This window comes from Nymphaea colorata, chromosome 12 (genome assembly GCF_008831285.2).
Source record: "Nymphaea colorata isolate Beijing-Zhang1983 chromosome 12, ASM883128v2, whole genome shotgun sequence".
Lineage (NCBI taxonomy): Eukaryota > Viridiplantae > Streptophyta > Magnoliopsida > Nymphaeales > Nymphaeaceae > Nymphaea > Nymphaea colorata.
Genome location: NC_045149.1, coordinates 15459677 through 15471262, shown reverse-complemented (window position 1 = coordinate 15471262; position 11586 = coordinate 15459677). Strand labels below are relative to the sequence as shown.

The 11586-nt window shown below is 41.0% G+C and overlaps 3 protein-coding genes across 4 annotated transcripts; 2 read left to right on the top strand and 1 right to left on the bottom strand.

Annotated features, from left to right (window-relative positions):
- The first annotated feature begins 540 nt into the window (after positions 1-540).
- LOC116265460 (pentatricopeptide repeat-containing protein At2g22410, mitochondrial) lies at positions 541-2850 on the top strand. 2 transcript variants are annotated; one of them, XM_031646054.2, is made up of 2 exons: positions 541-634; positions 884-2850. In XM_031646054.2, the coding sequence occupies exon 2, from the start codon at positions 992-994 to the stop codon at positions 2840-2842; it is 1851 nt and encodes a 616-aa protein (XP_031501914.1). In that variant the 5' UTR covers positions 541-634; positions 884-991; the 3' UTR covers positions 2843-2850. The 2 variants fall into 2 exon arrangements, with proteins under 2 accessions (XP_031501914.1, XP_031501912.1); XM_031646052.2 differs by lacking the exon at positions 541-634 and having other exon boundaries at positions 814-2850.
- A 1475-nt stretch (positions 2851-4325) lies between these two features.
- Positions 4326-7011, bottom strand: LOC116265378 (60S ribosomal protein L14-1-like). The gene is made up of 5 exons (XM_031645952.2): positions 6872-7011; positions 6638-6739; positions 5067-5196; positions 4723-4835; positions 4326-4592 (listed from the first exon to the last, which is right to left on the bottom strand). The coding sequence occupies exons 1-5, from the start codon at positions 6872-6874 to the stop codon at positions 4536-4538; spliced, it is 405 nt and encodes a 134-aa protein (XP_031501812.1). The 5' UTR covers positions 6875-7011; the 3' UTR covers positions 4326-4535.
- A 2656-nt stretch (positions 7012-9667) lies between these two features.
- On the top strand, positions 9668-10740 carry LOC116266191 (uncharacterized). Its single transcript, XM_031647305.2, has 2 exons — positions 9668-9826; positions 10432-10740. The coding sequence occupies exons 1-2, from the start codon at positions 9668-9670 to the stop codon at positions 10669-10671; spliced, it is 399 nt and encodes a 132-aa protein (XP_031503165.1). The 3' UTR covers positions 10672-10740.
- Positions 10741-11586: the final 846 nt, after the last annotated feature.

Here is an 11586-nt window from a genome sequence, read left to right as displayed (position 1 = left end):
TAAGTAAGATAAGGGTTGGATTGGAGTTTTTTGGGGTTGTTTGACAACAATAACATATTATTACTATTTCAATTAATCTGTTTCAAGAAATGGAGCATGTTTATTTACTGTGTTTTAGAAATTTACCATATTATTTTAAAGCAGGTTCATTGGTTAGTACCAAAATGCTATTGTTGCCAAACAGGCCTCTTAAGTTTAAAACATTAGGAATCCAATCCCTTAGTGTCCTTGGGATAATGCCAAAAGGGTTTTTTTTAATCTCATTTTGCTTGTCCAAAGAAAAAAAGGAAACTATTCCGAGATATGTCTTGCGTAAAAGGGAGGCTAGACATTTCGTAAATGAAAACTTGATAATCTAGTTGTGCGACTAGGATCCAAATGTCCACGGGCTATATTGGGCTTGAAACTGTCTATATCCGCGGGTAATGGTGAGTTCATCAAATATGCATGATACAAGTAGTTTTAATAAAAAAGTTAACCTGGCCTTGAACTCCAGACGCCCCAGCAGGGGAGAGAGGGAGAGACTTATTTTCTTGATTAGAGAGGTAGAATATCGAGAGAGAGAGAAAGTCACCGTTTTTTCCAAATTGCAGGATTTCATTTTTGAAGGAATTTTCCCCATCAATGCAAAAAGGTCCGTTATCATCATTCTTAATCTTAGATTAACTTTTCGCGAATTAATTTTGTTCAAGGCAGGCCTTGTGTTATCGACAATTAAGCACGTTCTCTAATTTACTCGAAAAGAAACCGTTGCTCGAGTTTCGTAACTGCAGTCGCGTATTTGAGTCGTCCGCCATGCTTTACGTGTGGCCTTCCCTCTTTCTTCTTCTCTCTGCCTCCTTTGCGCTTGGATACTCACATGATCCGGTTCTTTCTTCATCAGACCGTGATTATCAGACCGTTGCTACCCATATCTCCTTATCTTCTTCACGCACGTTCCCTTCATCTTCATCAGAAGCCAGAGTGGAGGGCGAAATGCAGCTCCATTCAGATGCATCCTGTGCTTGGCGTTCTAGAGAAGTGCACCACCATGAGCCATTTGAAGCAACTCCAGGCTCAAATGATCACGACAGGTTTGATCCAAGATATGTTTGCAGGAAGTCAAATGATGGGCTTCCTTGCGGCGGGGCAAGTGCCCGGTGGCCTCGATCACTGTCTCGCTATCCTGAACAAAATGGAGAATTCGGATAGCAGTCTCTGGAATTCTGCAATCAGGGGTTTTTCTGACAATGATGATCCAAAACAAGCCGTTGTAGTGTACAAGCAGATGCTTCTGATGGATGTTCAGCCGGATAAGTATACTTTCCCCCTTATTCTTAAGGCCTGTGGGAGGTTTCGTGTGGTGGGGAGGATTGGAGAAGAGCTGCATGGGCATGTCCTGAAGTTGGGTTTCGATATGGATGTCTATGTACAGAATGCCTTGATTCACGTCAGATGTGTTCGTGGGCAAGTCCTAGATGCTCGTCAACTTTTTTTCCAAATGCCTCAACGAGATCTGGTCTCATGGAACTCTATGATCAATGGGTATGTTCAATGCGGATTGCCGGAAGAGGCTATTGGCTTTTTCAGGGAAATGGAGGCAGTAGGTGTCCAGCCAGATGTAGTTACGATGATTGCCGTCGCTTCTGCAAGCGCTCGGTTAGGAAGGTTGGACGTTGGACGTTGGGTTCGTGACCTCATAATTCAGAAACGGATTGCTTTCACGACAAAGCTTCGCAATGCGTTGATGGATATGTATGTAAAGTGCGGGTGTTTGGAATCTGCAAGGAAAATATTCGATGAAATGCCTACTAGAACGGTCGTCTCCTGGACAACAATGGTGGTTGGATACAGCAAGCACGGTGAGTTGTCTGAAGCGCGTCAATTGTTTGATGAAATGCCCAATACGGATATCGTACCATGGAATGCGATGCTTTCAGGCTATGTTCAATGCAAGCGCCCTAAGGAGGCTCTGTCTCTCTTCCATGAAATGCAGTCAACACCTGTTAGGGCAAATGAAGTCACCATGTCTATCTTGCTCTCATCATGTTCACAGTTGGGGGCGCTAGACATAGGCCAATGGGTTCACCATTACATTGACAAGCACAATATATGTTATACAGTTGAGCTGGGGACTGCTCTGGTCGACATGTACGCGAAGTGTGGCAACATAAACAGATCTCTACGAGTTTTCCGTGAGATCCCTGAGAAGAATGCCTTGACATGGACGGCGATGATAACAGGTCTAGCGAGCCATGGTCATGGACGAGATGCGATATCACTGTTTTCAGAAATGATCAATCGAGGATATTTGCCAGATGACATTACCTTCCTTGGTGTTCTGAGTGCTTGTTGTCACAATGGCTTCGTTGATGAGGGTCGGCATTTCTTCTCTCAAATGACCTCGAGGTTTAATCTCATGCCGAAATCAAAGCATTACGCTTGCATGGTGGATCTGCTAGGAAGAGCAGGGCTACTGGGTGAGGCGCTTGAACTGATAGAGCAAAAGGCGACCATGGCAGATGCTGTGGTGTGGGGAGCTTTCTTTTTTGCATGTAGAGCTCATGGTAATGTTGAGATGGGTGAGCTTGCTGCTAGTAAGCTGCTTGAGTTGGACCCTGGTGACTCCGGGATCTACGTTCTGCTGGCTAACTTGTACACAGAAGCTAACATGCCAGATAAAGCAACTAAGGCAAGGAAGATGATGAAGGACAGAGGAATAGAGAAAACCCCTGGTTGCAGTTTGATAGAAGTGAATGGCGTTGTCAATGAATTCATTGTCAGAGACAAATCACACCCCAAAACAGAAGAGATATATGCTTGTCTAACTGAAATGGCTAAGCATATTCAGATGGGTGGATGATTTTGCTATACTTTTCCTCTGTACCGATCATGCAAGATAACTTGCCAAAATCATCACGTTCTTGGAGCTTGTAGGGTTTCCATGCTTTTCTTGGAGCTTCAAAACCAAATATCATGAAAAGAGCTCCTACAGGATACCGCGCCGTGGCCACAAGAAATACACCTGCTAACAAGGGGAAAGCCCCAACTTCGTGTGGAAACTAAGAATACGAAAGACGCGTGAGGCACAATAACCATCTAAAGGTTTGAGAATGAAAGGTGGAGGAAGACTGTGCCCAACTGCATATTAAAAGTGTCCTTCAATCTCAAACTTCTAGACTGCTTTTACCAAAGTCCACCTAAGGGCCATGGCTGTGATTTACACAGTTCCATTTGATTGGACGAGCCATGACATGTACATGGTAATATGGCATACTATAAAGTTTCAATCTAATTTCTAAACATATATATACGTTCTTACGTTGGAAAAACAGCGTCTGAAAATCAAATCTTGCAAGGCACATCTACACAATTAATCTAGTTGAAACAATTTAACTAAATGTCGAGACAAAAAAAAATGTTGCCAGGTCCCAACCGTGGGATTCAATATGCTGGCAGTACTTTGTTAGAAGAACATATACAATAATTGGATGTACAATGTGACCCAACTTTCTTTTGATGTTTTCTTTTTGCATTTTACTGTTTTTTTTTTAACTAATACGAGATCATTTTTTATGGTCCCTTTTCCCTTGATAGATATAATTGTTTCAATAATACAACTTTACCTTCTTTACTTTAGTTCAAATTCCACCCAGTTTTGTTAAAAACTGGGAACAGATCCGCTACTGAAAAGAAAATAAAAATACCAGTAATTGTGCATAAATCTCACTAGATAGGGAAGAATAGGAAAAAGTCTTAAGCTTGTAAAACAAAAGATGCTTGAACAGAAAAGGGAGAATGAGAAGCAGTCTAGGTCTAGGGACTAGTAAACTTACATGAGAATACAAGCTAGCCAGGCAGGGAAGGACCGGTGTGTAGAAAATGCAGGCTAAGAAAGATGAGCCGACAAAAACAATCTCAGATCGTGTTCTCAGGTTACTAAAATTCCCACAAACCATAATCAATAGTCACCAAGGATTTTAGATCCTTTTAAAAATATGATTGGTGACTAATCAATCCCCACCCGGAGGGAGGAGGAATGGCACAGTGGGTAGTTATTAACCTTTCACTCACCAATACACCACGATGGATGGTCTACCGTATTGAGCTAGGACGTAGCAGGGTTGGGGAGATCAATTCATCTGACCAGTCACCATCCGTCAAAATTAGTTCAGAGATCATACCATGCAGTATGAACCCATCGCTTGCAACAGGCTCCAACCATCCCATGTAGCCATGTAGAGCAACGGTTTGTTAATAAACACAAATTAACTCAAAGCTAAAAGAGGTGAGTGGTGTGTCTGAAATCCACCACCACCGCAGAATCACGACTCAAAATGCCTGGATAGCGGAATGTTTCGATTGAATAAGAGCAGAAAATCACATGATCATCAGTCTTTCTAGGGAAAATAGAGATTAATCCGTTTGTCCTGCCAAGCATCTGAATAATCACAGTGCAGCCAAAACACCACAAAGAAAGAAGAAGAGGTCTCCAAAAATCATTTCCTATTTAACTGGAAAAAACCGAGAGATTCAAAATTGAAATGCATCGCTCCTCATGCCGCACTCTCCTTTTGTAACTTTGAGAGTTCTCGCCTGATCAAGCCAGCCCTCTGCACACATAACCGACACAAAAACATAGCAAGTTTACAAGTCTCGGCAAGCAAAGGGAGAATAGGAAGTAACTACTGAAGTTAAAGCCACGAAAGGCATCTGAAATGAGCAAGATTCTGAACCACGAACCTTGATCTTTGCCAACATGACCTTGAATCTGTCAAAATCAGTGAGGGCAGCTCTCCTTTTCTGTACAATCAACTTCCTTCCCCATGAGCTGTTCTCCCACTTGTTTTTGACATCTGAAATCAAGAATAATTCATTTACTTAGACCTACAAATGAGAAAGGTGACCCAACAATACTCAAAACCAATTTTGAGCTAATTCGTGCAGACATATGGTTGAGGAAGGAAATGAAGCATTGGCTCGCGTCAACTTCACGACTTGTCGGACCACATTGGGCCAAGGAAATGTAAAGGCAAAAAGCCACCAATTAGTGTATCCTAACAACAACAACACAAAATTTAACTAACCTGCAGCCTCCATCGCTGCGATCAAGGACTTCTTCTTGGGAAGCCTGGGGATGTCAATCTTGATGTCGGTCAGGACAAGTCTCTTGAAATTCATCTGCCCCCTGACCATATCAGGTGCATCAACAAGAGCCTGTCCAACAAATGAAGAAATGAAGGGTAATCAATTTGGCAAAAGAGAGAAATTAAGATAAGGAGATTGTCACGAAACCATGATAGAGATCCAACAAGTGTTCATTGATTTGGTTCTTTTTCTCATGTCAAAAAAATTTCTCCAAAATCTTATTTCCTTGCAATTCCAACCCTAGTGGCCTCTTAGAGAAAAACTCATCTGACTTCTATCACGACTTAGCGGTTCATACTCATACTTGGTTCAGATCAGCCACTCCCAAGACTGAAGGACTAGCCAAAACAGCCACCTTGAAAGGGATCTTTACAAATATCATAGTAAATAGGATAAACATAAAACAATTACAGATCGTAATAAAGTTGGACCCATGTAAAACTACCTTCCATAAAAAAAAAATAGAAAAAAGATTGCAGATAGAAAACAACAATAACCGATAAGTTGAAATGGATAAAAGGTGGATATGTGGAACCTTAACCCCACATGGAAGGCTCACATTCTACTACCACAGAGAATTTTCAGACATGACATATGTATATGAAAATCATTACCAAAACGCATGCACAAAAGGTTTTGCGGAACCACCGGAAAATGGAGTTCGGTAGCAGAGAACACTATCGAGTTGCATCATTTTGCAAGAGAGCAAGGTAGCTTAAATTTGAAAAATTTTGAACCAAAAGACATGCACTTAAATTGCGCAGATAAGCAACTTGTTTGACATAATGAGCAATCCAAAGACGCCATATCTATGCACCCATGTTTTCCAGTAATACACTCTCAAAATCCAACAACGCTATTTATAGGTGTCCATGCGAAGCTTCGTGAACAATCGCAGGCGAACTCCTCTAATTCAAGATTCCGTAGACCATAAACTCTGTTAACCCAAGACGCATTCACCGAAACAAATCATAAAGCTCATAACCCTTGATGGACCTCCTGCTAAAGGATAGCATGCAGATATCCGCAGAATTTCTTATACAGAACACCCACCATAGCGTTGTCCAACGGTATATTGAAGGTCTATCAAAGAATCTCTATGACGTACACTCGTGGTGAAAATAACACAAATCAGGGCTATTAAACCGAAAGAAATTATCGGAAAATTGGAAGACTTTGTCATTCACATTCACGATTCAGAAATCGATATGAATCCCTAATCTAGCCTGAGATTCTCAAAAACTGTTTAGTCAGAAACACACAAGGAAATCTGTGACATTCACCATTTACCCATGATATCATCAGATTTTTTTTTAAAAAAAAAAGCAACTAGATTACAAATTTCATCCGTCCATAACCGCCCATGAAGGACAAAAGAATCTTCATGGGGCTAAATGAAAATACTAAACAGCAACAAGGAACTCAAAGAAGAAGAAACCTCCGGAAAATGATGGTAAAACCGAAAGTGATACAGCAAAAAGGAAAGCCGATGAAAGAAAAACAAATGTACCCGATTTTGGTCGACAACATCGACGATGACGACGAGCTTCCCATACTCCTTCCCGTAATTGACCATAGCCACCCTTCCGATCTCCACATACCGTTTGAAAGGCTAAAAAATATCCGAAAAAGAAAACGTAAAATAGAGGCAGATCTGAACTTCCATAACGAACCAGGAAAACGAAAATGTAGGGAAAATGGAAGAAAGAACGCCATTTTTTAGGGTTTTAGGATCCATTCTCACCATGGTGAAGGTTTAGGGGCCGACCGCCGAAAGAGAGAGAGAGAGGGGGGGGGGGGGGGCGCGCGCGTGAGAAAGAGAGAGGGGAGAGTCAGAGAGACTGTGGGTGACGAAGATTAAGGGTTTATGCGCCCTGAGATAAGATCTAAACCGTCCGATCTAGGGCCGAGCTGAACGGTAGGGTGGACGAGCTGCTTTTGTGGAAAAAGTCCTCGATACTTTCAAAATTGTAAAACACGTTCTTTATCGGGCCTTAGTTTTATTATTAAAATTTGCTTCGCCACCCCCACCTCAATTTTATTAACCATGCTGACATAATGTTTTCTAAACGTTTGCTCCCTTGCTTGGCTCTTGTGGTGCATACATGTCCACGAACGATGTCGTTTATGGATTTGGATCGGTTCTGACTCATCGATCTGGTTTTAAATAGTCTAAGATGGGTTGCCATTTCAATCTTGTGTGGCCATAGGATGTATTAGATCCTCTGCTTGTTCCGGTTCCTCGCTGGGCTCTCTACCAAGTAAGTATCAGCGTCCTTATATTGGACTAGATCCGAAATCTATAATTAAGCATAAAATTCGAACCCTTTTACAAACTGATGGAATTGGATCTGGACCTTTTAGATGATTAGAAAAGGAAATCACTACACGAGAAAGCCAGTTTAAGAGGCATGCTGCTTCTGGAACACAGTGCCCCGCAGCAATGCGTGTGAGGTGGGACACACTATCGAACGTTCTCATACCTTTGAATTCACATTAAGCTTCATTTCTGTTGATCTACATCCAGAAAAGGTTATGTGAAATCCAGATAAGAAGTCAATTTTAATGTTCACGATCAATTCCTAATCCATTTAATTGGATCCCTATACCAATCGATGTTCAGTGATTTTGATATCAGACTAAAATCAGATAAAAATCCACCCTGTTACATATAATACAAGACCTTGTATTAGTTTTAAAAAACACGATGTCCAAATCTGAATCCAACTACACAGGGTTCGACTAAATTCAATTTGGCACCGAACGATTCACATCTGGACACCAACCCCTGCTGCTCTCTCTTGTGCCCATCACGTTCTTGAAATTTACAGTTTTCAAGACTTTCGGAAGGCATTTTGCTTGCATGCTGGTGAGTGTTACTATTGAATATTTTGACAGAAAAGTTTCATATAGCAAGTGAGATAACATTCCTTCTTGGTTACATGATGATGATGAAAGCACATTGGACGCTTTGAAAAAGATTAGGAAATCGGTCAACTGAACGTAGACAATAGGTGAAACCCTAATTATATTTTATATGTTGCAAACTTTAAACTTAAAAGTTAGGTGAATTTTGTAATTGGCAGCCATGTTATTGGGGACATGCCATTTCTTTTGATGCCTGCCCTGCCACGCCTCAATCCTTATGGGTGGGTCGTTTGATAACTGTAACATAATGTTACTATCCCATGAATCTAGTTCTGACCTTTTTGGATCCTGGCTGTTTTATAACGAGTCTTGACCTTTCAAACAGTCATCTACCTCAAAAATGTGGTACATTTGTGACATTATAACACTGTTTCATGTATCTATCTCATTTCTTAGGGCAGATTCATTGGACAGAAGCAATGCATTACTATTGCCAAACTACTTTTAGAATCACGTTGCAAACTATCTCCCAAAAGTTCATGTCGACTCTCCTAGTTGTAAAAGGTAAATTCGTTTGTAATTTGTAATCCCATTCTTTTCGACATGATACAAGGCATTAGCAAAGTCTTGTAGTTCGGTCCTGCTCATGAATCTTGACTAATCAAAGTGAAGTCAAGTCGATGAACAGTCGAAGATTTTAATTTGAAGCTTTCGAAGAAAGTTTTATGCTTTTTGAAAGGCTATTGGACGCCATGAGAACCTACCCAAATGCAAAGTTCATTACATCTTGAAATCCAAATGACAGAGGCATATGTTTCTGACTAAAAACAAGAAGATACATAGATGTAGACCCACAAGCATGTGGTAACAGATTCCCTGTTCTCATGACTCGATTATTAGTAGGGAGAATGCAGTCCAAGCTCCATTTGCCGAATCTGACAAAGTCCATGTGGGCGGCCGCCCGCACAAGCTTACATGTGATGTGACTCCACCACTACTGGAAGGAAGGAAATTGGTACTGATCTTGATCACTTTTGTTCAATATTCACAAATTGCATGTAGACTGTAAATGAGGAGCTTTTTGAGATACACTGGCGCTTTGGTGACGCAGCTTGAAAGCCAATTCCAGGAATAAAAGGCTTTTGCTTTTCCAAGTCCATAAATTCTTTCAACCCTTTAGTCTCACAGGTAGAATTCGGCAGCACCAAATTCCCCAGTTGCAGTACGTCATCCCCTCGTGGTACTGCAGACCCCAGAAGGATAAGAATACATCTCGACTTCATCACAAGGCAACTAGGCAAGTTGTTATTCATGTAAAATCAATGCCTTCTCTGCTGCCAAGTGGTGGCCGTCCGCGTATGGAATCACCTTCAAAGGTAATTTTCTCTACTACAGTTAAATCTCGCTTTGCCCTCAATTGCCATTCCCCTGATATTATAGATTCCCTTCAAACCATAGGCTGGGAGAATATGCCCCCTCATTTTTAGACCCTCAGTTGGCCATTTTGCATGGTGTGTGGTGGAATAATACACAGTAAAATATTAAAAGATTCCCATATATCTTTGTTTTTCCTTTAGTTTATATTTATATTCTCCACGATGAATAAAATAAATACAGAAAATCCCCCTATAAATCTTGGAACAATTTCATTCTCATGGAACGCACAAGAAAGATGGGAGGAGAAGCAGAAGAAAGAAAGGAGGTCCAGGAAGTGGGAAATCCAGAGATGGTGGATGTTGGTCTAAAGGAGCTCAAGTGCAGGCTAGAAGAGTTTGCAAGTGCAAGAGACTGGGATCAGTTTCACAGCCCAAGAAACCTACTCCTTGCCATGGTACTGTCTTCAAGCTAACCTCATTCTGTGAATCACTGCACTTTTTTCTAGCCTCTTTAATTTCTTGTGTTCTCTTTGATTTTTATTTTTATTTTTATTTCTGTCGGTCATATAACTAAGAGGCAAGCACAGCTGGAGGGACAAATTTATATAATTCTTTTGCTGTTTAGATGGAAGAAGAATAGTAGGCCTAGGTTTATATATACACGTATACTGAAGAGGGTTCAAGTCTGTCGGTGCCAAATGTTGCATTCGGCAGATCTGGATTCTCCCTTATGTTAGAAAAGCTTTGAGAGTGCTGAAAATACATAAAAAAGCAAAACAAAAGAAAAGGTTTAATAATAAAACTGTGTAAGCTTTAAGACGACTTTAGTTATCAACTGAAAAAAATATTTGTCAAGCTCTGCCTATTCCGATCCTTTTATTATTTCACAATACTTTTTTATTCTTTTAATGAAGAAGTCTCGAAGACATCTACATGCACGAACTTACACGACAAAAGGAAGACAGAAACTATATATGTAAACATATTGTGTATTATGAGGGTTACGTTTCAGCAATTATGAACTTGCAGTCCATGAAATTTGATCCCGCCTTTCACACAGGTTGGTGAAGTGGGAGAGCTGTCAGAAATTTTCCAGTGGAGGGGAGAGGTGGCGAGAGGGCTGCCAAACTGGGAAGAAGGGGACAAGGAGCACCTTGGAGAAGAACTGTCCGACGTCCTCCTTTACCTCATACGCTTGGCCGACATTTGTGGGGTTGATCTTGGAGACGCAGTCACCAAGAAACTGCTTAAAAACGCCATGAAATATCCTGCACCTGCCAAGATATTCCAAACACCATAATTCTTCTTCCTGTGATCAATCAATCAAATACATGTACCCTTCAATGAGAACAGAATAAAGTTATCTTGCAAAGTCCATCTTATGTGTATATTTAATGCAGCGTTGTCCCTGACAAAGTTTCCATCCTGCATATAGTTATATCCGCGTGTCTTAGGTGTATACAAACAATTGATACAGGCGTTCCACTTGTTCCAAGTCCGCAAAATCAAACGTTCCATCCGAATGGGTGGAACATGCATGCATGATGCAACTTGTGAGGGGCAAGAGGCATCCCCATGATTTGCCCGTACGCAAACATGGAACGCCTTCATGCTGCCATTTTCAGAATACCATTTGCAAGCATTCTAAGTTCAACCATTCCTGGAAATTAGCATTCCAGCAATGATAGAGAGGCCGAGCTAGGAAATTTTAGGTCCAGGGGCACTAATTCAAGAACATTTGTATCTTTAGGGGCACCACAATATATAAAATGAAGAAAAAAAATTAAATGCATCAATATGAGAATAGAGAACTTTTAAGGTGCTAGTGTGGGCAACTGCCCTCACTGCCTACATGTGGGTCCACACAGTTAAACATGCTCTAAGAGGGTCGCCTGATTGAGTATCCTGATCCACTGTTCTCCAGTTTTTCTCTGGCTGCGTTTGTCTTCTCATATCCCTGGGGATTTGAAATTATTCTAATTTTTGAGACCCATGCTTTTAAAAAACATTACATCTCCATAGTAGCAGATATACATGGTCCAATTTGGAGTGGGAGAAAAAAAAGTTTCTTTTGGGTTGGGGGAGAAGAGGGAAGTCCATATATCTCAAATGCTCAGTAGCATTAAGAGGCGAACGTATTCAACAAGATCCCAAACAGATTCGATTTGGATCAACTAAATACATAGGAAATTGGATTCAATACCCTAAGAGAAAG

Excerpts from the sequence above, each read along its gene's own strand:
- LOC116265460 (XM_031646052.2), top strand. The coding sequence starts at position 860 with ATGATCCGGTTCTTTCTTCATCAGACCGTGATTATCAGACCGTTGCTA.
- LOC116265378 (XM_031645952.2), bottom strand. Across the intron at positions 5,197-6,637 it reads ATGTTGTCGACCAAAATCGG|GCTCTTGTTGATGCACCTGA; the intron begins GTACATTTGTTT and ends TTTGTTGGACAG. Across the intron at positions 4,836-5,066 it reads CGCAGCGATGGAGGCTGCAG|ATGTCAAAAACAAGTGGGAG; the intron begins GTTAGTTAAATT and ends TCTTGATTTCAG.
- LOC116266191 (XM_031647305.2), top strand. The coding sequence starts at position 9,668 with ATGGGAGGAGAAGCAGAAGAAAGAAAGGAGGTCCAGGAAGTGGGAAAT. Across the intron at positions 9,827-10,431 it reads GAAACCTACTCCTTGCCATG|GTTGGTGAAGTGGGAGAGCT; the intron begins GTACTGTCTTCA and ends CCTTTCACACAG.